Below are 22,877 nucleotides of genomic sequence, written 5' to 3'. Positions count from 1 at the left end.
GAGAGAGAGAGAGAGAGACAGAAGACACAAGCAAAGAGAAGATGGGGGAATTAATAACAAACGTGTTCCATTACAGTAAATAATTTTCCCTCAATAGGTCAAACAACTCTGTGGGGTCCAGGAGGTATTTATTATAAGTTGGGGGCAGATGACAAAACTGAGGCTCAGAGAGATTACATAGCCTGTTGAAGGCACCAAGCTAGTCAGTAATAGTGAGAAGACAAGGATCCAGGTTTCCTGATTCCAAGCCCAGGGCTCTTTCTGCTCACAGCCTCTGCAGAGACAAGAGGCCTCACTCACTCAGGGGTAAAGTCACTAGTTCCCATTCTACTAGCAACTTGCTATATAGCAATAGAGATAAGTGGTCAGTACCGGGTGATATGGCCATACTGGGAGTAAGGCCTCATTCTAATTTTCCAAGTTGGAAATCCGGTTTTGTGAAAAATCTCCAACTTTTAAATGTTTGCTCTAAATTTTTAAAAACATCATGCTGGTCCAATCAAACACACAGACAGAGGGAAACTGAGCCCACAGGTAACCAATTCTAAACCTGATGTAAATGTAAAATAAAGAGCCAGACCAAATGGCTGCTTCCTGACTGAGAGATCACAGGGGTATGGAGTTGTTGGTGCTATAAATCCACATGCCCACCAAGCTTTATTTCTCATGCATATATACTACTATTTTTCAAATACATGTAGATGCTATTATGAAAAAATTCAAAGTAATTTATATGATTAAATTCATAGTAGCTTTTTATAACTACTCATTTTTCCCCAAAAATATAATCATTACCGTTTGAACTCTCATAATTTTTTTCCTTGGGAAAAAAAAAGACCCCCCTAGTTAGAAAAGGTTGGAAACAATTGGACTAGATAATTTCTAAAGTCCACATTTTCATAATCCCATGATTATATGCTGCAGAGAGGTGGGGGGCAGGGAAAGCAATAGAAGCCCTCTAAATACACCAGGGTATATACTTAAAACTCAGTACCCATGGCCATCACCATGAACTCATCATGAACTGTACACCAGCTAACTGCTAAGTTCAAGAATGAAAGCAAAATAGCCAACAATACCAGCAATATTTATTGAGCCATCTCAAACGTTTAGTGAACAATCATGTTTCAGGCAAGTGAAAAAAGACAAACAAAAACAGACACACAATAGACTTTCATTGAGCTTTTATGGCAGTGGAAAGGCCAGATATCAACCACAAATAACTGCAAATTCATAACTGATCAGTGCAACTAAGAAACCCGTGAAGCTAGAATGCCAATTTAGGAGAATCTGACCCGTTCTGGGCTAGCCTGAAAGGCCTTCTTAAGAAATGTTGATTTGATTGAGCTGAGACCTTCTAAGTAGAAGTTAATGAACTGTGTGGGCGTGTGGTAAGAGGGATGGGGCATTCCAGCAAAGGGCCTCAGTGGGAGGGGATGTGGTATTTCCAAAGAACTGAAAGGCCAGTGTGGCTGAAACCAAGCGAGTGAGGACATCTGAGGTTTGAGACGGGCCGAAGAGGACATAGGAGACAGAGCATTGAGGCCTACTAATCATGTCCAGAATGTTTGGGTTTTTACTTTAAGAGAGATTACCATGTCGGTACATCACACAGTGCCCATCTCATAGCTGGTGCGCAAGAAATATACGGTAAAACTGAAGTGGTGGCAGGAGGTGAAGCCAGAGACATGGGCAGGAGCTGGGTCTCCAAAGGCCTTATAAAATACACTAAGGAGTTTGAATTTCATGTAAAGAATGATGGGCTGCCCCTAAAGGTTTAGGCATATTTAAAAAACGACTCAGCATAAAGAATGGATTGAAAAGACACAAGATTGGAAGCAGAAAACCCAGTGACAAGATTATTGTAGTAATGCAGGAAACAGATGGTAGTGGCCCAGACTAGGGTGGTGACAGTGGAAATGGAGAGAAGAAAACAGAGTCTAAAGAAGGAGACAGAATTGAGAGGCCCCAGTTTCTTTTCAGCTTTGGGATAGGAGGATGAGAGGGGAGCTCAGCATGACCGCCAAGCTCCTGTCTTGGGCGCTTTGGTGAATGGTGGTGTGGCTGACTCATGAAAAATGCAAACTCTCGGGGCTGGATCCCGGACCGACTGAAGCAGAAACTCTAGGGGTGGGGCCGGCAATCTGTTTTAACAAGCAGGACACTGATGCACAGTAAAGTCGGAGAAGCACTGTGGTGGAGGAACAACGGGCAGGGGCTGAGGAGCAGTGACTCCCTTTAGACAAGAGAAGTAAGAGGTGATCTCATTCTCTAGTGCACCCCTCACTTCCCAGCATCCCAGACTCTGACACCAAGGACCAGCTGGCATTTACTGAGCTGTCCACCGCACTCATTTCCCTTACTGCCCAGTCCCTGGTGGGCCTTTCGCTCGCCGGCTCTGGTCTAGATGGACCACCTCTTCCACAACAGGGCTATGAGCCCCTGGGACGCAGTATGCGAGTAGGACTGTGCGGTTCCAAATCAGAAACACAGACTTCACGAAAGCAAGCTGTGCGCACCAAGGGCACAGCTGAAAGAACAAACTGTTGAGTTTCCTTTATTAATCACAACACAATCCACACAAGCAGCTGCTATTAAGAACAGCTGCGGCTGCTAAAAGGGTGATCTTGAAGCAGCCCAGAAAAGTGCTTACAAGTTGAATACCGGTAACAGGCACGTGCAGACTCGCAGTCTGTTGGCTTAGTTCTTCCTACTGATCCTCAGTGCCCCTCTCCGGGCTAGAAATCCTCCTTCCAACCCTGGGACGGGGTGGGGTGGGAGAAGGGGGAAGGTTTTTAGAATTAGAGAATACAAAGAATTTGGGATGAGCTTCAGAGGACTTGAGTTTGATCCCACTGCAACCATCTGGTGACCTTGAGTGAGTTACTTAACTTCTCTTGACCACGGGCTGCTTTCTTCGTTAAAATAAGAGACAATAATAACACCTACTTCATAGGGTTGTTGTCAGGAATAAATCAAAGTGAGACTATACACGTGAAAGTATTTTGTAAACTGTGGAGGACTAGATATAAAGGCTTATTATCATCCCATGAAAACTGTGCTTTGACCCATAAATCATCTAACACAGGACTCACTGTTTCTAGCCTATGGCTATCAGAGGTGAAATCAGAGAATCACGTGGCTACAAAGGGCCTTTTGAGGACCTGTAATCCAACCTTTCTACACTGTCCCCTGCCGCCAATCCCTGAATGCTACAGACAAGATCCTACCTGGAAACGGTGGCCCATCTGGAAAACATCCACTGCAGGAAGCTCACTCCGCTCCAAGGCAGGCAGCCCATTCCTTTCACCTTAGGCCTAATCTGAACACAGACCATTCTTCCTCGCAGAGGCTAAATTAGACGTGCTATAATTTAAGAAGGCTTGAAAGCTGCTTTCAAATTTACCCCCACCTCAGGGCATTTGTACTTGCTGTTCTGTCTACCTGGAATACTCTTCCATCCAGTCTTGAGATGGCCAGCTCCTTCTTATCCTTCCATTTCAAATGTCTGTTTCAGAGAGGCCTTCTCTACCACTCTTCACTCCATCCTACCCAGTTACCCTCCCATCTTAAGATTCTGTGCTTCTTTTTTTTTTTTTTATAGCACACATCCCTATCTATTTGCATGCTTAAATCTTGCTGAATCCCCCAGAGAACAGAAGTCCTATGGAGGTCGTGACCTTGCTTCTCTTATCCACCACTCTGTGCACTTATATAGTAATTGCACCAGTACATGGTAGGCACTCCAACATATATTCATTGACTTTATGAATGAAAACGTAACATCATTCTAGGCACATTGTGGATACCCAAATACTAGTTAGAAGACACAAAAACGTAAACAAGATTTATACCAACTCCCTCTACTGACTTGACTCAACTCACAAAGAGTAATCATGTCTTCTTGTGTGGAGGAAAAAACTGAACAACAGGTCCCCACGCCAGCTTTATTCATAGCAGCACTGTCCCTAGTTATCTGTCTCTTCATCTTGTGCAGAGGGAATTCATGAAAAGGCACTTAAGTGAAGGAAAAACAGATAGCTGTTTCCTGGAGACAGGGCCTCACATAATGGCATAATTATGAACCGTCTTTAAAGGGATCACTCAGCTGGCAAGTACTTACCCAGGTCCATTGTGGACACTGTCACAGACCCTAACAACCAGTTGGGCAAGGCCTAACTACCAGAGGTGGAGAATGCATATCTACAGGGCATGTACTTCCGCATCTACTCTCAGCCAGCATCACTCACCAGACACCCTCATCTCAGGAGGAGAGCAGAAAAGCCCAGAGAGGAATGAAGGCTGCTACCCTTGCCCTGTCTGGGAATATAGACTCACCCCAGCGACCCAGGAAAGATGTCTGAGGGTGGAAAAGCCCACAAGCTCTTTGCAGGCAGTGTGCTGTAGCAGAAGACACTCGACATCTGGGTTGAGTCCTGTTCTAGAACTTACTCTATGCCTTCCAACTAAGTCACATCACCTCCCAGAGTTTCAGTACCCCCATCTGTAAATGGGGGTTAATAGTTGCTACATGACCTTTGTCAAAGGCCTGTTCTAGGAATAATACATACCATACCAGATGTGATCATGTATTATAATCTATCAAGCACTGTACAAAGGTAAGTTATTATTATTGATGGCAAACAATAGTAGTTTATAATAATAAAGAATTGCTACAATTTGGATTCCAGAGTAGGCATCCAAACACTTACAGGTTGACTGACAAGCATATCAGAAACCGTCATGGGAAAGATGTCTTATGCCTTCTCTGCATTCTGTAAAGCCCCAAGTGTGGGCATCCAGAAAGTCCACGAGTACCCTAGATGCCAGTGGAGTAAAAGTCAGGGTCTTCGAGAAAGGAGACATTCCCACAAGTCCCCATTTGCTGCCCTCGGTCAACAAGCTACAGCAATCACTTGGGACATTTCTTAAATTTCCCTACGATAAGTCTTAAAGATGTTATTCTTGGAATCTAGAAAAACTCCCCTACACCTCTCTGCCACATAAGGAGATCAGATCAAGATATTCTTGACTCCAGAAAAGATGACACAGCACGGCTTAATGGAAGGAGAAAATAATAGAGAGACAATATCAGAAGGTGCTCACCCTTAAATAGAGCCTGAAAGCAGGAGCTTCACACAGAAAAGCTCTTTCAAAGTAAATCAAGTCACTTAACACTCTATGAGCACCTACTGTGTATATGATCCCACTGGGTGCTGCAAAGATAAATAAGCCAGGAATTCTTTAACCTACAGTGTGGGGAAGAATGTACTAAGGGCTATAAAAGCAACCAGATGTTAGGGGAGCACAGGGAAAAGGTAAATTTTTTCCTCCTTGGAGAGATACAGGAAAACTTTATGAGTCAAGTGACATTCGAGCTGGGAGAGGAAAACAAAGCAGAGATAAGGTGTCACTTCTGTCTTTAGAAGGAGAGACTCTTAACTGCCTCTGGGACATGGATCCATGGATCGTCTTGACAAGCTGGAGAAGCCTATGGACCCCTGCAAAAAATAGTACATTTAAATGAATATGATAAAATCACAGGACTTTAAAGAAAATCAGTATTAAAATACAAAATGCACTCAAAAAGTAAATTTGTGATAGAGTACCATATGATTCTTTAAGACACTAAATGAAATCTAGCAGCGAAGCTAATAGCCATCACAATTTCAAAGCAGCAATAAATGATTTTTTGAGATCTCTATAACAACTGTAATGTGAAATGAAAAAACCTGTGATTTCTGTTGGCAACAAAAGCAAAAAACATAGGTACCGCTAATACTACGATGGTTTCTTACCTACTTTTATGATGGAAGAAAATGCTATATTTCAGTTAGACGTTAATAAAAATAAAGATGGAATTTTTTCCCATTCAAGTTCACAGACTCCATATTACTATTTCCATGGCCCCAGGTTAAGAAATCCCGATGGAGAAAACAGCCTAAGCAAGGGACGAAAGTGAGAAACACGGGTAGTGTTATGTGACCATGTAGGAGATGATACTGAAAGGCAGGGAAAACCCCCAGAAATCACCAATATGAAAGTTCATCACCTCCAATTATTAAATCACAGAATGTGCTCTAAGTTCCAGAACAGTACCTTCGTTTGGAATGAAAGAAGGTAGAAGAATATCTTTCCATAGGTTTCAGGTTACAGCTCCTTTTTAAAAGTGTGGTAGATGACAGCATGTTGATAAGTTTACCAAAAAAACACATATCCAATGATTACTGTTACATAAAGCTATATGCATGTAAATATGAGTGACTGTAAGCATGTGTATAAACACAGATGTCTAGAAAAAATGTACATCAAATATTAATAGTAATTAGAATTTGGGGGTGAGTTTACTTTCTTCTTTGTATTTTCTATACAGTCATGTGTCACTTAACAATGGGGATACGTTCTGAGAAATGTTTCGTTAGGCGATTTCATAGTTATGCAGACACCATAGAGTGTACTAAAGGGGAACCAAATTTGCCACCCCAAAACATGTCTCTTTAACATAACATAAGGCTGATTATTTTTAAGAAATAAAAGACTCAGTTTTTGTTACCGCCCCCTTAACTGCCTAAAAGAATTTTGATTAAAAAAACCTGTCTCAGGAAGCAAGCTATCACCTTAGCATAACATGGACTAGGAGGCAGACAGGGAGGAACCTAGACAAGCCTGTTTGTGGGGCTCCCCTCTGTGTTCTTCTGTTTCTGTGCAGCCAAACACTTGTTTTCCAAACATTTGCTCCTTTTCACCTCCCTGTGAATTGCCTTCCTTCCTTTTGAAGTCCCTGACTCTCCCCACCCCCAATATCTTCTTTTATCTTTAGCTGAGAATGGCATTTAAAGTTAGGACTTTGGCCATTTTGGTGAGTTACTGGGTTTTTCTGGGTTTCTTTCATGTATACATGTTATTAAACCTTTGTTTGTTTTTCTCCTGTTAATCTGTCTTATGTCAACCTAATTCTTAGACCAGCCAGAAGAACCTAGAAGAGTAGAGGAAAATTTCTTCCTCCCCTACAGTACTTACACAAACCTATATGGTACAGCCTACTATACACCTAGGCTATATGGTACTAATCTTATAGGACAAGCATCGTATATGCAGTCTGTCATTGACCGAAACGTCGTTATGCGGTGCATGACTGTACTTGGAAAATGGGCAAAAAGAGGCCCAAAAGAGGTTAGGAGACTTATTCAGGATAACACACATTCCACACAGTACAAAACAGAGCTGGTAATAGAACTCAGAAAAGTCCTTCTTTTGTACTGCACAAAAATTTTCAGATTCAGAATTAAATGGACCTGAACACACGAAGTAGGTATAACTAATAGCCCCAACTTACATATTCAGCAATTGAGGCTCAGGGTCTGTTAAGTGACTTGCCCAAAGTCACACAGCAAGTAACTGGAAGAGTCTGGGCTAGAATCCCGGTCTCCAGCCACTCCTCAGAGCAGAATAATGTCATTGTTAAAAAGCAAGGGTTTTGCATCAGCCTGACCCCAGTTAAGCCCCAGCTATGCCACTTACTTGCTGGTAAACTTAGGAAATTCCTGGATTTTTCCAATCCTACGGTTCCACATAGTACTTTACTTCAAAGGGTTATGGTGATGATTAAATCACACAATGATGTAAAGCCCCATTACAACCTCCGCTACAGAGTAAACCCTCTAATCATCTCACTCACTATGCCTCCCTGCCTGTCTCAGTGGAAGGACTCCAGTTCCAGGAGCCAGCGGACATAGCTGCTCATTTGGCTCAGCAGCCTGGTTCTAGTCTCAAAAGTCAACTGCGATCATGCTCATTGTGTATAGGAGCAGCTCTATTGGACGGGGAATGCACCACATCAGGCCTAACACAGGATGCTGGAGTGCTGAGCAGCCAGTTTGCGGATCTCAAGGGATTCTGATTCAATAGGTCTAAAATGGGACCAGAGATTCCAAATTGTTAAAAAGCTCCAGGAGAGTCTAAAGAGCTAACATTCAATGACAAGTTCTCAGTTTGACAAGACAGAATCTAATATTTCTGTGACTACAAAAGGTCCCAGGCTAATCTAGAGCAACGCATTATCCAATGGGGGCCACAGCAAGGACATCCTGGGAAGGACCAAGGGTCATCACCAGTTCTAAGGCTCTTCTGTTAATGACGAAGGGTAGCAACTGTTCAGAACCCTGGAGGGAGAATTGAAACCAACCCCAAAAATAGCAGCAAAAATAAAGGCTCAGAGGGACCTCCCTACCCTAGATGCGTAACATTTTCAGAGCTGTAATAGACTTCAGAGATGATCTTGCCCATTATACAGATGCATCACAGTAGCGACTAGAACTCTAAAGTACTTACCAAGACTTGGAAGCCCATAAAGCAATGATTCACAATAAATTCCCTCAATAAATATTGCTGGATGAATTCATTAAGAGAAAAGTGGCATTTAAACACTGGAAAGACAGGGCTTCAAAATGGCCTATTCTGGGCCAGCCCTGTGGCTTAGCGGTTAAGTGCACGCGCTCTGCTACCGGCAGCCCGGGTTGGGATCCCGGGCGCGCACTGATGCACCGCTTCTCTAGTCATGCTGAGGCCGCGGCCCACATACAGCAACTAGAAGGATATGCAACTATGACATACAACTATCTACTGGGGCTTTGGGGCAAAAAAAAAAAGGAGGAGAATTGGCAATAGACGTTAGCTCAGAGCTGGTCTTCCTCAGCAAAAAAAGAGGACGATTAGCATGGATGTTAGCTCAGGGCTGATCTTCCTCACAAAAAAAACAAAAAACAAAAAAACATGAATCTTAAAAAATCACAGGTCTGGGGGCCGGTCCTGGCCTAGCGTTTAAGTGTGCACGTTCCGCTGCTGGCAGCCAGGTTTGACTCCCAGGTGCGCACCAATGCACCACTTGTCAGGCCATGCTGTGGCGGCATCCCATATAAAGTAGAGGAAGATGGGTACAGATGTTAGCCCAGGGCCAGTCTTCCTCAGCAAAAAGAGGAGGATTGGCATGGATGTTAGCTCAGGGCCAATCTTCCTCACAAAAAAAAAAAAAAAAATGGCCTATTCTGAAGATACAGAAAGGGCCTAAAGTCACGGCAGGTCCAGCCACACTTTGAAGCACCACACCAGAAGTTTAGAACTTTGAAGTGGCCACATGGGATTTATGGGCCTGAAAGGAGACAAGAGCCAGCAAACTATTCTCCTAGAGTTGGTGGGCAAAGAAGAGGGTGGGGTCTCCAAAGGCCCATACGAATTTCTCAGTTTTTGCTCACTATTTTATCCTTAGGACCCCACGTACGGCATTCAGCAAATATTTGTTGAATGCATGAAAGTGAGAGAGGGAGAGAAAGACAGATAAAGGTAGTCAGACAAAGAGAAACCATCCCTGGTCCTACAGGCTAAGCAGGGCTACTGAGTACAGCATGCCCCAGGGAGTGGGCCTTTGGGTTGTCTGACCCAACAGCGATGGAAATGAATTGCTAGTACAGCGGCAGGAACATAACTTTTGAGTCAGACATAACTGGGTTCAAACTCAAACTGTTTATGATCTTGGCATAAGTACTTGACCTTTCTGAGCCTCAGTGTTTCATTTTTAAAAAGGGATAATACCACCTACTTCACCTCCAATATAGGCGTGATGATATTTATCTTTCCAAAGCTGTTGGAAGAAAATTACATGAACTAATGGATTTATGGAAAGTAGCTAACACACTGCCCAGCACACAGTATGAGCTTAACAAATGGCAACGCATGTTGTAATTAATCATGCCCTCTCTAGCCAGAGCTTATATTCTCCTAGGCTGCTTCTAATCGTACTCCATAGTTCTTTCTGATACCAAGCTGCAGAAATAATTCCAGTTTAAGTTCACTAGGTTTTCCAATAATGCCCATTTCTTTAAATAAATAATAAAATCATGTACACATTCCTTTTCAGTTTACAAAGTAACTTCACACTCACACGTAACTCTAAAAGGATGCATTGCTGTTATCCACGTTCAATAGATGAAAACACTAAGAGGCAGACTGGGATTAGAACTACATATTTTAACATTTTATTATAACGACCATCATTTTCTAAACCAGAAATTCAAACCAGTGATTTTATTACGGAATAAAATAGTTGAACTCAGGCTGCTCCAGAAATCACCTCAGATGCTGCTTGATTCGCCCTAATACTTTGCTGAAATCAGAAACAAAATCCTGAAAGAAGAGGCAATAATTTTTTTAAACAAAGCCCCTCCTCTGGAGTTAATGCAATTATTTTTAATAGTCTCAAATAGAAGAGGAACATGCCGTAGAGTCAGGCTGATGTGTGTTTCAGCAACATCTCTACCGTTTATTAGCCATGGGACCCTGAATGATTCTTAACCCCAAGAAATTTCAGTATCCTCATCTGTGTAATGGGAAAGCATTACTCCTAAGGTTGTGTATAGTTACTGGCATTGAGAAGGCAATCAGTAAATTATAGCTACTCTAATAACCACGCCCTGGTACCAACCATGTGGACTGTAGGGTAAGCGATGGCTTGTCCCCTTCCTGGCTTCTCTAGCTTCTGCATACCCCTGTTCTGCATCTGTTCAATGGGGACAGGACCAGTCTCCATCCGACCTCGCCAGGGAATGAAGATAACAAAAGAGCTGGCAGAGACATTATGCAAATACCAAATATTATTAAAACATTAATGAACTCTGGCAATTTTCCTGAATTTTGATAAATAGTGTTTATTATGCACTGCCAGCCTCTCACACAATCTGGGCTCTCAAATATTAACTAGATAATAACAGCAATCATTCTCCTAAAAGACTAAGGTGTAGAGAAATAAGGAGCGAATCTAGATTCCAGCTAACACCTGCCTCCAAAGGAATCAGAATCTCTGCACAAGCAGAGAACGTCAGGACAGACCACGGGGAGACCACAGTGACGACCACAGCGACCACCAGCCAGCTCTCATCAACCCCACGGCCTATGCAGAACCCTACTTTGACAGGACAGCGGAGTTTCTTGGTACTGACATGCCACTGATTATGACAACTGTCTACCACCACTTTGTTCTTCTGGGTAAAGCTGCATCCAAACCAGACAAAACAAAAAGGGTCTGGGAAGCTGGGGGAGCTTTAGTTCCAGGCTAACAATCATAAAGAAACAAAGTGGCTGCACCCCACCACCTCCTGAAAACAGGGGTAGTGTTATCCACAGCTCCATTAAAGAGGCTTGCACCAAGTTCCACTGCCATCTCATTGTGGGTGAGGGGATCATGTTTTTAAGCTGCTGACAATCCTTAGGTACAGCTCAGACACAGGCAGAACAAAGCCAAGAGGACTCGCCCCCCCCCCCACCATTCCCAGAAATAAGGGCCTGGTGCCACCCCAGTGACACCTTAACAAGCTGAGGGTCATTAAGACACCTCATTAGCATATTCATGAAAGACTCAAGGCTGTGGCAAGTGAAACAAAGTGCACAAAAAGAGATTTTGTTTTCTAAACCAAGCGAAAATCCGCTTTAGAAAAAGTAAATCCACATGGGGACCCTTGCTGTCACCAAACCTTCACTTGTCTAGAGCAGCCAGCACCTCATTAAAGGAAAGGAAGGGACTCACGAATGAATGCAGCACCACACACAGGCAAGCTCATCTCGCCATCTGCCTTCTAGTGTCCAGAGGGGCAAGAGGCTTAAATGACACTCTCCTGAATTTTCTCTCCTGCAGGTGGAAATATCAAATTCCCAGCGGGCAAGAAAGACTTCTCTTGCAAGGTCAACTGGGTAAAAAGGAATGGAAGAGAATTTAGTTACCTGTCAACACAAAGCCACTCATGACATTAAACACACAGGTAAATTTAGCAGCCTGGAATAATGCACCCTTCATATTTGGGTAACAGCTTTGCTAAATCAGTGTATCAGCAGTAGGGGTGTCACAGAAGTTCCTAATGAGCTGGGTATTTAAACTTACCCCTCCCCATATCCTCCCACTTTCTGTTCCCTGACTATCCTGACTGATGGTGACCTAGTACCTTTTTCTAGTGAAAGATCAGGGCAGGAGACATTGGAACTGATGTGGGGGCTATAACACCACAATGGCAGACTTCCATTATTTATGTCAAGGAGAAAGGCCATGATTAAGCAACTTAAATAACTACCCTGAGCCTTCTGTGTGTCCCCACTCTCATGACAATCACTGAGCTGGAAGCTCACTCCCACCAGGTTAAGGAGTTGTTTAAAAAACACACACATTTAATTCATCTAAGTAGTCGAATGGTCGAATACCTCAACAGAAAGCTAGCTTTGCAACCCTATGCACAATCTAGGATCCACTTGGAGAGCATGGAGCAAAAGGTAAAATCCAGTCCCAAGTTTTAACACGCCTCATCCAACTTCCCAAAGCGTTACTATACCGGCGGCCACACGTTCAATTTGTATTATCCCCACTTGGGCTGTGGAGAGGAAGAAAACCGAGAGGGAAAAAGGTACCCTCCGATAGACCCAGCAACAATAGACAGCCGGCTGAAATCCAAGTAGATGGCAGGAGGAAGGCAAAAGCTCAAAGCCCTTTTTCAATCAAATTTTCCATTATCTGGAAAATGGGCTGAGGATGTATTTGTAGAGCGCACAGGGACACGCGTGAGGGCAGCGCTACGCTCGAGTCCCAGTTCTGCGGAATGTTAACCGCCAGGCCACGTACTGCATGCCGGCCAGGGTCGCGCTGTTGCAGCCGCAAGCCACGCGGGAGACTCCCAGCAGCGGACACTCCTGCTACATCTCAGGAGCAATAATCCGAACGACAGGACACCTGAGGAGGGGTTCAGTCTCCCAGGTACTGCTAGCCTCTTTTATTTTAGGCTCAATTATTTTCCTTTACACACCATTCAACAATCCGTTTAAGGACCTGTAGGTGCTGGGCTGGGGGAGAGAGTGGGCGGCATATTTTCTGTCCCACGACGTCTCCCAGGTTCGAAACTCAGGGCACCTCTCTCGGCCAGCGCATGGACAACACACAAAGAGCAGGGGGCCAGCGCTCCTCGGGATTAGAGCTCTGAGCTGGGGCATTTTCGAGCTGGGAATTAAGAATTCCGAGCTCAGCAAGAACCCTGGAGAAGCACCGGAAATGCTTCCGAACGCTTCAGAGGGAAGTCGATTTGCAAATCAAAGTTGCAGGCACACCGGGCGCCCAGCCTACTTCAGCGGGTTACTAGGGAACACCCAACAAGTTTGGCCACCGGGGGCTCGGCATGACAGCGCCGCGCCGCAAGACTAGAGAAGCAACTTGTCGCTCGGGCGCCGAGCCGGAGCCCCAAGCTGTCTCCGCGCCCCGAGCTCAGGAGAGGACCCCAGGCTCGGCGCTGGGAAGGCGCAGGTCCGTGCCTCCCGAGCCAAATCCCTGAATTGAAAGGCGCCGCCGGGTCTCACCTGGACCGCGCTGCTTCCAGGGGCTTCCCCCAACAGTGAGACTTTTCACTACCGAACGCTTCACCTGCCTCCCAGCCCCCGGCCGATGAGAAATTAACAAAAGAGCCAGGCAACGAGGGAAAAAAGAGACCCGGCGCAAAGTATAGTAAGGAGAGGAGGGAAGGCAGCTCAGCTTGCGGCGGGGAAAGAAGGGAAGAGGCGGAATAGAGATGAGTTATACCCCAGGCACCCGGCTCCGGGAAGAAAACCAAGAAGAGAACGAGAAGGGGGAATGGGTTCGTACCCGCTTCCCATCACACGCACACCTCCCCCCTTTTCCTCCTTACCCAGCATGGAAAAGATGAAATCCTTGGCTGTGTGAATCTCCAGCGCTCTCTGGTCGTCGTATTCCCGCTGGTCGTGCTTCGTGAATTCTTGGATGAGTTTGTTCAATTCTTCCACCCGAGCTCCCGACCTGAAATCCAGCTCCGGGAACGTAGGCTTGTTGTTACAGCCCAGGGAGGCTGCCTTGCTGGCGGTGGGAGCCGCCATCTTCATGCAAAACGCGCCGAGTAGCAGCTCCGCGGCGGCGGCAGCACCCACCCCCGCCCCCCACCCCGCCCCCTGGGCCTCCTCCCCTCGCCGGCTCCCTGGCTGTGGCCCTGGCCCGTGGGCGGGCTGGCCGGCTGGCGTCTAGGCGGGCGGTCCCGGCTCCGTGCGCTCCGGGCGTCCGGGCTTCGGGAGGAGCTGGACTGCAGCGAGGGTGCGTGTGTGGCCCCGACACCCTTTCCTGCGGCCCCACGCCGGTCCCGATGCTGCAGGTCCTCGCCCTCCCCTGGCCGTAGCTGGCAGCGGCGACAGCGGTCGTAGCACCAACCGGAGCCTCCCCCTGGGCGAGGAAAGTGAAGTGGAAACAATGTGAAATTCACCAGCTCTGAAATCAACAAGCTGCCGGCTCCCGTGTTACGGAGCCAGCACCAGCGTCCCCATTTAAAGGGACAGCGCACCCAGTGGAAAGAAAAATAAATAAATGACAGAGGTCTGCGCGCTTATGCCACTTGCCAATCTGTACTCGGGCAGACCTGCGAGGTGTGGACGTATTCCTTCTCTACCACCACTCTCCTTTGGGGGGAGGGCTTGCCAAGCACGTTCAAGGAGAAGGGAGTCTTCCTCTGTCTAATTTTAAGGGCGGTGTCCTGGACGAGGACATCTCTATGGGAGCGTTTCCATCTCAAGAACTCCAGTGCTTTTAGATGGTGAAGGAACCTGCCTTAAGGAATATGCAACCAGTCTTCTGCCTTTTTCTGCCTAGATTGCCAAACGATAGGATTAAGCGTATCAAAAAAAAGAGTGCCCACACCGGGCCGGTAGAGACACTCCCATTAGCCACTAACGTATCCCTATCTTTGCCCTAGGTGATTTTTCTGGGTAACAGCATATTCAACTTAAATAATGAGTTAATGAGATGCAGCTTGCTCTAATATAAAGAGAGGGAAACTGAAGTGTGGGTGTGGGTGTGGGGGAGGGGAAACAGAATGCATTGCCCCAGGTTCCAACGAATGTTGGAATGACGACGTGAAATTTTTCTCATTCAACAAATACAATTTGAGCACTCACTGCCGGGCAGAGTGCCAGAATGTGGGTAGACAGTGATAAGCCAAAGGATGCGGTTCCCGCAATGGAGTTGTACTTACTTGACAAGGTAGGTTCCATCTAAGTCGTGGTCCTTTAGACAGAAGAGGATCTCAGAGGTGTTTTTAGTGTTTATGAAGTTTTTAACTCAAACGCTCAGGAGGCCTATTGGTTCTTAGAAACAAAGGTTGTCTTCCTCCCTAATTCTCCAAAATCCATCTCTTCTCTATCCCACAGGCCCTGATGGAGATAGGACCTTTTTCATTTTCTTACCTGGGTTCTCATGGCCAAGAATACAAACTCTTTTGTTAGTCCAGACTCTGCCATGCTTTTCCCTATAAAATGGAGATGATAATAATTCCTGTCTCCTGGGGTGCTTTAAGGATTACATGAGATAAAGTGGGTCAAGCACTTAGTGCGATGCCTGATATAATAAGTACTTAATTAAATGTTAGCTGCTACTATTGCTGTTGTTATAAATGTAATTCTTTCCCTTTTGCAACCTGTTCTCCACATTGGTGTCACAGTGATCTACACAAAACACAGATCTGGCCACTGACATCCCCCTGGAATTTCTCTCCTCCTTACTCCCTTCCCAACTTTACACCAAAGCCAATTCCATACCTGCCTTTTCCTGAAAGCCTTCCCTTAAGACCCTCTCCCAAGCTGGTGACAACATGTCCCTCTTTAGAACCTACACTGCATGCTTTCAGAAAGTTTCATATGACATTGATGAATTTTGACCTTGCTTTATCACCGTTAATGCAAGTTTCAAACTATGAGATTCTTTAGGATAAAGGCTACATCTTATTCATGTTTGTATTTCCCACGGCATTTAGCCCTGCAGGAGGGTCCTCAATGTTTATTGAATCAAGTAATGAGTGAAGACCTTTGGCATATCCAGTTAATTTCTTTTGCTTTTGGTTTCCTTCTCTTGGAAACAAGCTTTCTACATGCCCAGATAAATGCTGGTGGACTGATGAGGTAGCCGCTTAAAACCTCTGGCTTTTGCAGGTCTGCTCTGCTGCCCTGACTTCTCGTCTGAGAGAGTATTACCGTTACTTGGACAGTAGTATAAGCTATGCAGGTCGTTGGAACTCCAACACAAATTGATCCACTCCCATCTGTCAATGCTTCTCTCCTGATCAATGGTAGGATTTGTGAAAGCTGACTGAGGCAGTCATTCCATGGATCGGAATGGTCCTAGTTCACCCATGCAAGCAACAACCTCCAATCTATGTAATACAGTTTGAAATAATTGAGGCCAAAAAGTCAAGACGACCTGAAGGAGGCACTGCTCCTCCCTTGTTTCTACCTTTTCCTGTGATGCTTATATTCATAGAGAGAAAACAGATAGCGAGCAGGAGTTGCTCTGATTGTGCCTTAGCCCTGGGCCTTGGATGTTTTGAATGAGTGAGTCAATGAATAGTCTCTCTGTTACTCTACATTGTCTGTTCTACTCTCCATCAGCCACATCAGAATTCTATGAATCATTGACCTTCAATATTTAGAGAATGTCCTGAATAGAAAACTAAATACCTTTTATAAGCTCTTATAGAATTCTGATAAGATGGCATAAATATCTCTTGACAAACTGGGAAAATAGGGAAAAAGGATCAGGAACCGTATTTCCTGAATTGGGTCTCTTGGGAGACTTGTTAAGTTCTGGGCCCTAGTAGACAATGAGCTCCTCAAGGGCAAGTGCTGTGTCTCTTCACCTTTGTAAACCCTGCATTTAATACAGTTGCTGGCCCATCTTATGACCTTAAATAATATGTTTGAATGAATGAATGAATGAATGAATGAACAAATTAATACCATCTCTCAAAGTCAAGGAAGTCAGCATTTAGGTGATTTTTGCTACAATTAAATATCTCAATGTAAGCTATCTGTGGTTTCCCAACAATCACTTGAGTTGTTCTACATGTAGGTATTTCAGCTTGAGTTTAATTAAATGCTTCTATTTTCATGACTTTTTTCTCCCCTGTGTATGTTATATGGCCTAAGAGAAGGAAGGGATATGGACAGGAAAATGAAGAGAAAGAGAGAAAATAATTATTAGAAGATATTAAAGAATGTCTCAGTCTTATAATAAAAGAGCGTATTTCTAGAGTTTTGACAAATGACTCAGGAAAGGTGAATGGAGTGTACCATCTAAGTAAGTGCTAAGGTAGGTCGTTTCTTCACTTGCTCCCACAGCATCAAACAGACCAACGAAACTCGCTGCCTTTCCAAACTGTCGTCTCACAGAGGTAGAACTTGCCCCTCCACTTTCTCACTGCCAAATTTTATTAGCTTGTGAAGCCACCTTCTTGCTTCTCTGGAGCTGTTTTGTTTTTTGTGTGTGTGTGAGAAAGATCAGCCCTGAGCTAACATCTATGCCAATCCTCCTCTTTTTTGCTGAGGAAAACTGGCCCTGAGCTAACATCCATGCCTATCTTCCTCCACTTTATGTGGGACGCTGCCACAGCATGGCCTGACAAGCGGTGCATCTGTGCGCGCCTGGGATCCGAACCCAGGCCACCAGCAGCGGAGTGCGCGCACTTAACCACTATACCACGGGGCCGGCCCTGGAGCTGTTTGTTTTTAAATACAGCTCTAAAGTTCTGTGGTAAACTCTCAGTCATGAATAACTGGGCTGTGCAGAGCATGTATTAAAAATAGCAAGCTCCATATCCACAGGATGGATTAACAAAATATAATTTTAAACTAAGATTCTCTGGTCTGACAGAGATTCAAATAGCAGCCCAGGCTACAAGATGTGGCCTTCTTGGGCAGTTGGATTTTCAATAAAAGACTAACAAATGGAAGTGGCCCGAGCTTCTTATAATTTGAAAATACAGGCAGATAAAAAGAGAAACAAACATCATAGACATGTGGAATGTTGACGGTAGAAGAGACCTTGGATAAATCCCATCCACCATCTTCATTTTGCAAATAGGAGAATGGAGATACAGAAAGAGAAAGGGAACTTGCATAAATAGTAGAGATTGTGCTGTTTCTATTTTTCATACTAACTTCAGATATAGTAAATATTTATTGTGTTTCCACACCACCAGAGGGGGCATAGAAAATGCCGTGAAATTTGTCCAGAATAGTAATAAAACACAAAGAGGAGAGTAGCCCTTGGGCAAAATGCGCCTGTTGCACTTGAAAGTTAAATCGCAATAAACCGAGAATTGCTGACATTAGGAATTACGCGTCTACTGCTTCCCCCCCAACCCCCACCCCACCCCACCCCACCCCCACCATCAAGACTAGAGCTGAATCTCTTTGGTATCTCACAAGTTGTTTAGGGGCACACAACCCTGCTTGGGGCACGCTGGGCAATTTCATCTCTGGTGAGATTAGGCCATTGAAATGTTAGTGAGGTCCCCAGAACAGTGTGGATGACCCTCTTGACTCAGTCTATGCAGTTCTAACAAGGTGAACCCCACGTGAAGCCCACCCCTCTGACACATTCGCACAGTTCAGAGGGCCTTGTTCCATCCTCTCCTTCAACATTGTGCCGTAATAACCCTGAGGGCCTGGGTGCTCTAGCTGTGAAGAAACTGTAGCAATAGAAATCTCTCCACCCAAATCTGTCCTTTTATTCTCTTCCCCTGCTGTACTTAGGGGAGCCAAATCTGTACGTGTGGAAAGAAGAAAATGGACTCTAGGAATGGTGATAACAATATCTGATAACAATTATTAACAATTGTCGTTCCTTACAATGATAGAGCGCTTGACAGTTCCACAAAGCACTTACCGTAGCAATCTGTTTATGGATACTCACAGCCTCCTACTAAAGCAGGTTAGTTAGGACTGTTGTTATGACTCCAATTTAGGAGATAAGAAACTGGGGCTGAGCGAGATGGTGATTTTTGTGAGCTCACCAGCTAGTCATTGTCATCCTTCAGCTCTCTATTTAGATGTCATTTCCTGCAAATGGCTTCTCCTGAACCTCCTTCACTTGCACGCACACCCAAGCCTAGGTCGTGTAGGTTCCTGATAGACTTTCCTCGCCTTTGGACGCCATCATTGCTCTTCTTATACTTCATTGTAGCTGCCTGATAACTTGTCTGCCTCCCTCCTAAAAATGTATGCACCACGTGGGCAAAGACTGTGTCTGATCACAGATGTATTCCCAGTGCCTATTGCTAGGTCTGGCACATGGTAGGTGTTCAAGAAATGTTTGATACATGAAAGAGTAAAGGAATGAACCAGGTTCAGGCCCCAGACTCCCGTCTTTTGATTTAAGACCCAGGTTCTTTCCATCAAACCTCATTGACTGTATCGTTAGCAACCGTTGAGAATCCAGAAAAACACCAACAATCTCTTACATTTCAGAGAGCTTTACACTTTACCCGGCATTTCACATGTACCATCTGATCCCAAAACTTAATTCAAGTTCCATCATGGCAAACAAAGCCTTTTGTTCCTCTTCTCTCTGCCTTAAAATCTGAGCTCAGGCCATTTGCTCAATAAGCTTAACGATAAAATAATTTTTAAAAAATTAAGTCCAAATTTCCAATTCTCCTTCTTTTAGGGAAACCCAGTCTACTTGACCTGTACACATCAGGCAAGAAAAAAGCAAACTGATTGATTGCCTTAGAAATCCTTTTTCTATATAAATACCATAACCTCATCAACTGTTCTGGGGAAATTGTGGGGCTCCCCTTACCAATCCCTTGACGTTGCTGCATCCCCTTCTAGCCCTTGAATTTGCCAAAACTCCAGGTCTACATCAATTCATATCTTGTCTTATATATATCTTGGGTGCTGGGTTACAAGCCGAGGGTAGAACGCAATACCTTGTCAATGAAGACTGGAGATGTTTGGTTTGTTTTGCTATGAGCACTTAAATAAAGGGCTGTCACAGGGGTAATTCATTTATATTTTTTTCTGGGAGGCTATAGAGAGTGGAACCAAGAGAGGTGGGTGGCTGTTACAGAAATACAGGCTTCAGCTCATGATACAGAAGCATTTTCTGACAGAGAGCCACCCTGTGCAGAATAGGCCGCCTTATGAATTAATAAACTCCTCATCACGGGAGGTGTTCAGAGCCATGTTACCCATCTGTCAGGGTTATGCTAGAGGAGGTTCCTGAGTTTGTAAGGGGCTTAGACTGTGACCCCTGGAGTGCCTTTCAGCTCTGAGAAGCTACGACTTGATGATTCTTTGTCAGTGAATGTAATAACTGAGAACTAGTTTCTACAAGGATCCAGCTCACAACAGAACTGTGTTCTGTGCTCTAAACACAAGGTAGTTTGTATTCATTTTCACATAAGGACTCAAGATCAAGGGTTGTGTCTTTCTTTTCCTAGGCTTACAATATATACATATTTCACTGTTTCTGGCTTTCCTACTGTCCAATTCTAGTAGACTATTTCATTCCACCCCATACAAAGAACTTCCGTGGTATAGACACATGCCCCAAACATAACACATATCTCACACCCAAATTCACATTCAGAGAAGCTTTAATACATTTATTTACACACTCATTTTATAATGAGAGAAGCTGGCTTTCTGGGCAGGCCTATAAAATTGACCAGAGAGTTGGAGTGATGCCCATTTTACTTTCCAAAGCTCATCAAAATATGATTCTCGAAACCCTGCACTGTAACAAGTTTGTCTGAAAAAATGGGCTATTTTTCCCCCAGCTATGCCCAGCGCAGTGCATGAATAGAAGCAGTTGTTTCCCTTGATCCGAGACCCGGTGTGTTGAGTCGTGGTCCAAAGCTCATTTTAAATTCCAAGTTACAAAACCTAGAGAGAGGGCATTTGAGGAAAATGCTGACATTTCTTCAGCTCTGACAACATTATCACACACAACTATAAATATACTTCCTGGACCACGCCTTCTAATTCTGCTCTCTCTGTTAGTAGTTTCTAAGCAGGAAAAAAAATCCTCAAACCCTTTAAATTCCCCAATGCTTCTACATAGTCTAGTGGGAAAACAAAAGAAAAAAAAAGTGAAAAGGAAAGAAATATAGAAAAGAAAGGGGGAAAGAAAGAAAAGAAAAAAACCCACAGCCCCCTTACTCTAATTTCTGATGATTCATGTCTATTTAAACTCCCCTGAGGATATGAGTATGTGCACTTTATCGTGATTTGCCTCAGAATTCTTCGGTGGTGGGGACGAGGGGGTATATAGATATACATTATGGATAAATAAATTCAGATAAAAGCAGTGGGCTGGAAGTCAGGGGATTGATTCTAGTCTGGCTTTTGCCTTTAGTTAGTTCCCTGATCAGAGGAAAATTCTCTCCTCTTCTCCGAAACTCCTTTCCCTCAAGTATAAATGAATGAAGTGTAAGGTGTTATCCAGGCATGACATTCTGAGACTGTGACTCTGACATGAAAAGACAAAGCAATCTTTGCTCAGTACAGTTTCTTAACACATTTTGTTTACTTGTTTATTTTTCTCCAGTCCATCCTTGCACAGCTTGACGTTCCATAGTAGGACATTCTAAGAATTTTTTTTTTAGAATCTCAGCTCTAAAAGAATTAGCCTGAAATCAAGAGAGGAGAATCTGTAAGTGCACTAAGACCCGCTCCGTGGCAGATCTTGGCTAATAGCCTCTTATTCTCTGCCAGTGGGGGATGAAGCAAGGCCTGCTGCTGAAATTCACTCAGTAACTTGGCCCTGGGGCGTGGATATATGGCCTCTGGGTTCTTAGGGCCCAGCCAGGGCCCAGCAGGTGTGTTCAGACTCCAGAAATCCTCCTCCCCACAGGATGAGAGGAAACAAAGGGGACCCAGGAAGCATTTAGAAGAGGCTGCAAAACAGTTATAAAATAATTTCCTGGCCCTAAAATTGGAAGCAAACGTTTGATGTTCTGAAGCCCTGGTGCAAGACGAATGTATGTATGGGCCTCTATAGGCGGCGTATAAAGCACTTGGGGACAAGGAATCGTGGTTCTGGCAAAAAGACTTAAAGAGTCTTTTTATGTCTTTACAACCAAGATATGGAAGAAGTCTGGTCCTAGAAATCTAGGCGGAAGTTTTCTTTAAGTACTTTGGAAAAGAGCAACTTTATAAATCTCAGATAGTAATTGATGATAGCAGGATTAGTAAGGAAAGAAATTACAATCGTCATGCAATAAATAATATTCAAGTGTGTATGATGACAAAAAATAGATGCAAGATTAAAGATATTAAAGCCATGTGTGCAAACCATAGCTATCAAAGAAGGGTAGTTCAGGGAGGGAGCTCAGAATTCTACCAGATCAAAATCTTAATCACACAGATGAAGAAGATGAGGTGCAGAGAAAGGAAATGACTTGCCTACGGTAACACACAGAACACACACGTGGGCGGGACTGGGATTTTTTCTGCCATACATGGCAACACAAGAGCCAAAACACATGAGTGCATGTTCAAACCTGGTCATAGCCAAAAGAGGTATTTTCCATAAAGCTGTCTTTTTGATTTCTTCGTTTATTCAGCAAATATTTATTGAACTTCTGTTATGTGTCAGGCACTGTTCTAGGCACTGGGGATACAGCAGTGAACAACGCAAAAATCTATGTCATCCTGGAGCTTATAGTTCAAGTACATCACTTAATTTAAATGACAAACTGGGCATATTGTGCCACAATTAACCTCTCCATCTGTATCAGTCAGGGTTCTCTAGAAAAACAGAAACAATAGCATATACATATATAAAGAGATTTATTTCAAGGAGTTAGCTTATGCTATTGTGAGGGCTGACAAGCCCCAAATCTGTAAAGCAGGCAAGTCCAAAATCTATAGGGCTGACTGGCAGACTGGAAACTCAAACAGGAGTTGATGCTGCAGTCTTGAGGTAGAATTTCTTCTAGAAAATTCCATTTTTGTTCTTAAGACCTTTCAATTGATTGGATTGTTGAAGGTAATCTCCTTTATTTAAAGTGAACTGA

General features: G+C 44.2%; 1 protein-coding gene across 3 annotated transcripts in view; it reads right to left on the bottom strand.

Annotated features, from left to right (window-relative positions):
* The window catches only part of MB21D2 (Mab-21 domain containing 2), a 110,405-nt gene extending 96,488 nt beyond the window's left edge, over positions 1-13,917 (bottom strand). For 2 of the 3 annotated variants that reach the window (XM_058556107.1, XM_058556108.1), the window contains exon 1: positions 13,707-13,755. Coding sequence is in view for 1 of the 3 variants with exons in the window: in XM_058556106.1 (XP_058412089.1) it covers positions 13,707-13,917 (211 nt within the window). In the remaining 2 variants the exon portion in view is untranslated. Of the gene's footprint in view, positions 1-13,706 lie in introns of all 3 variants that reach the window. The other variant, XM_058556106.1, reaches the window with a different exon arrangement.
* Between the last annotated feature and the right edge of the window lie 8,960 nt (positions 13,918-22,877).

The sequence above is a fragment of the Diceros bicornis genome, chromosome 15, assembly GCF_020826845.1.
Source record: "Diceros bicornis minor isolate mBicDic1 chromosome 15, mDicBic1.mat.cur, whole genome shotgun sequence".
Taxonomy (NCBI): domain Eukaryota; kingdom Metazoa; phylum Chordata; class Mammalia; order Perissodactyla; family Rhinocerotidae; genus Diceros; species Diceros bicornis.
Note: the sequence above shows the minus strand (reverse complement) of the source record. Positions and strands in the feature narration are given on the sequence as shown.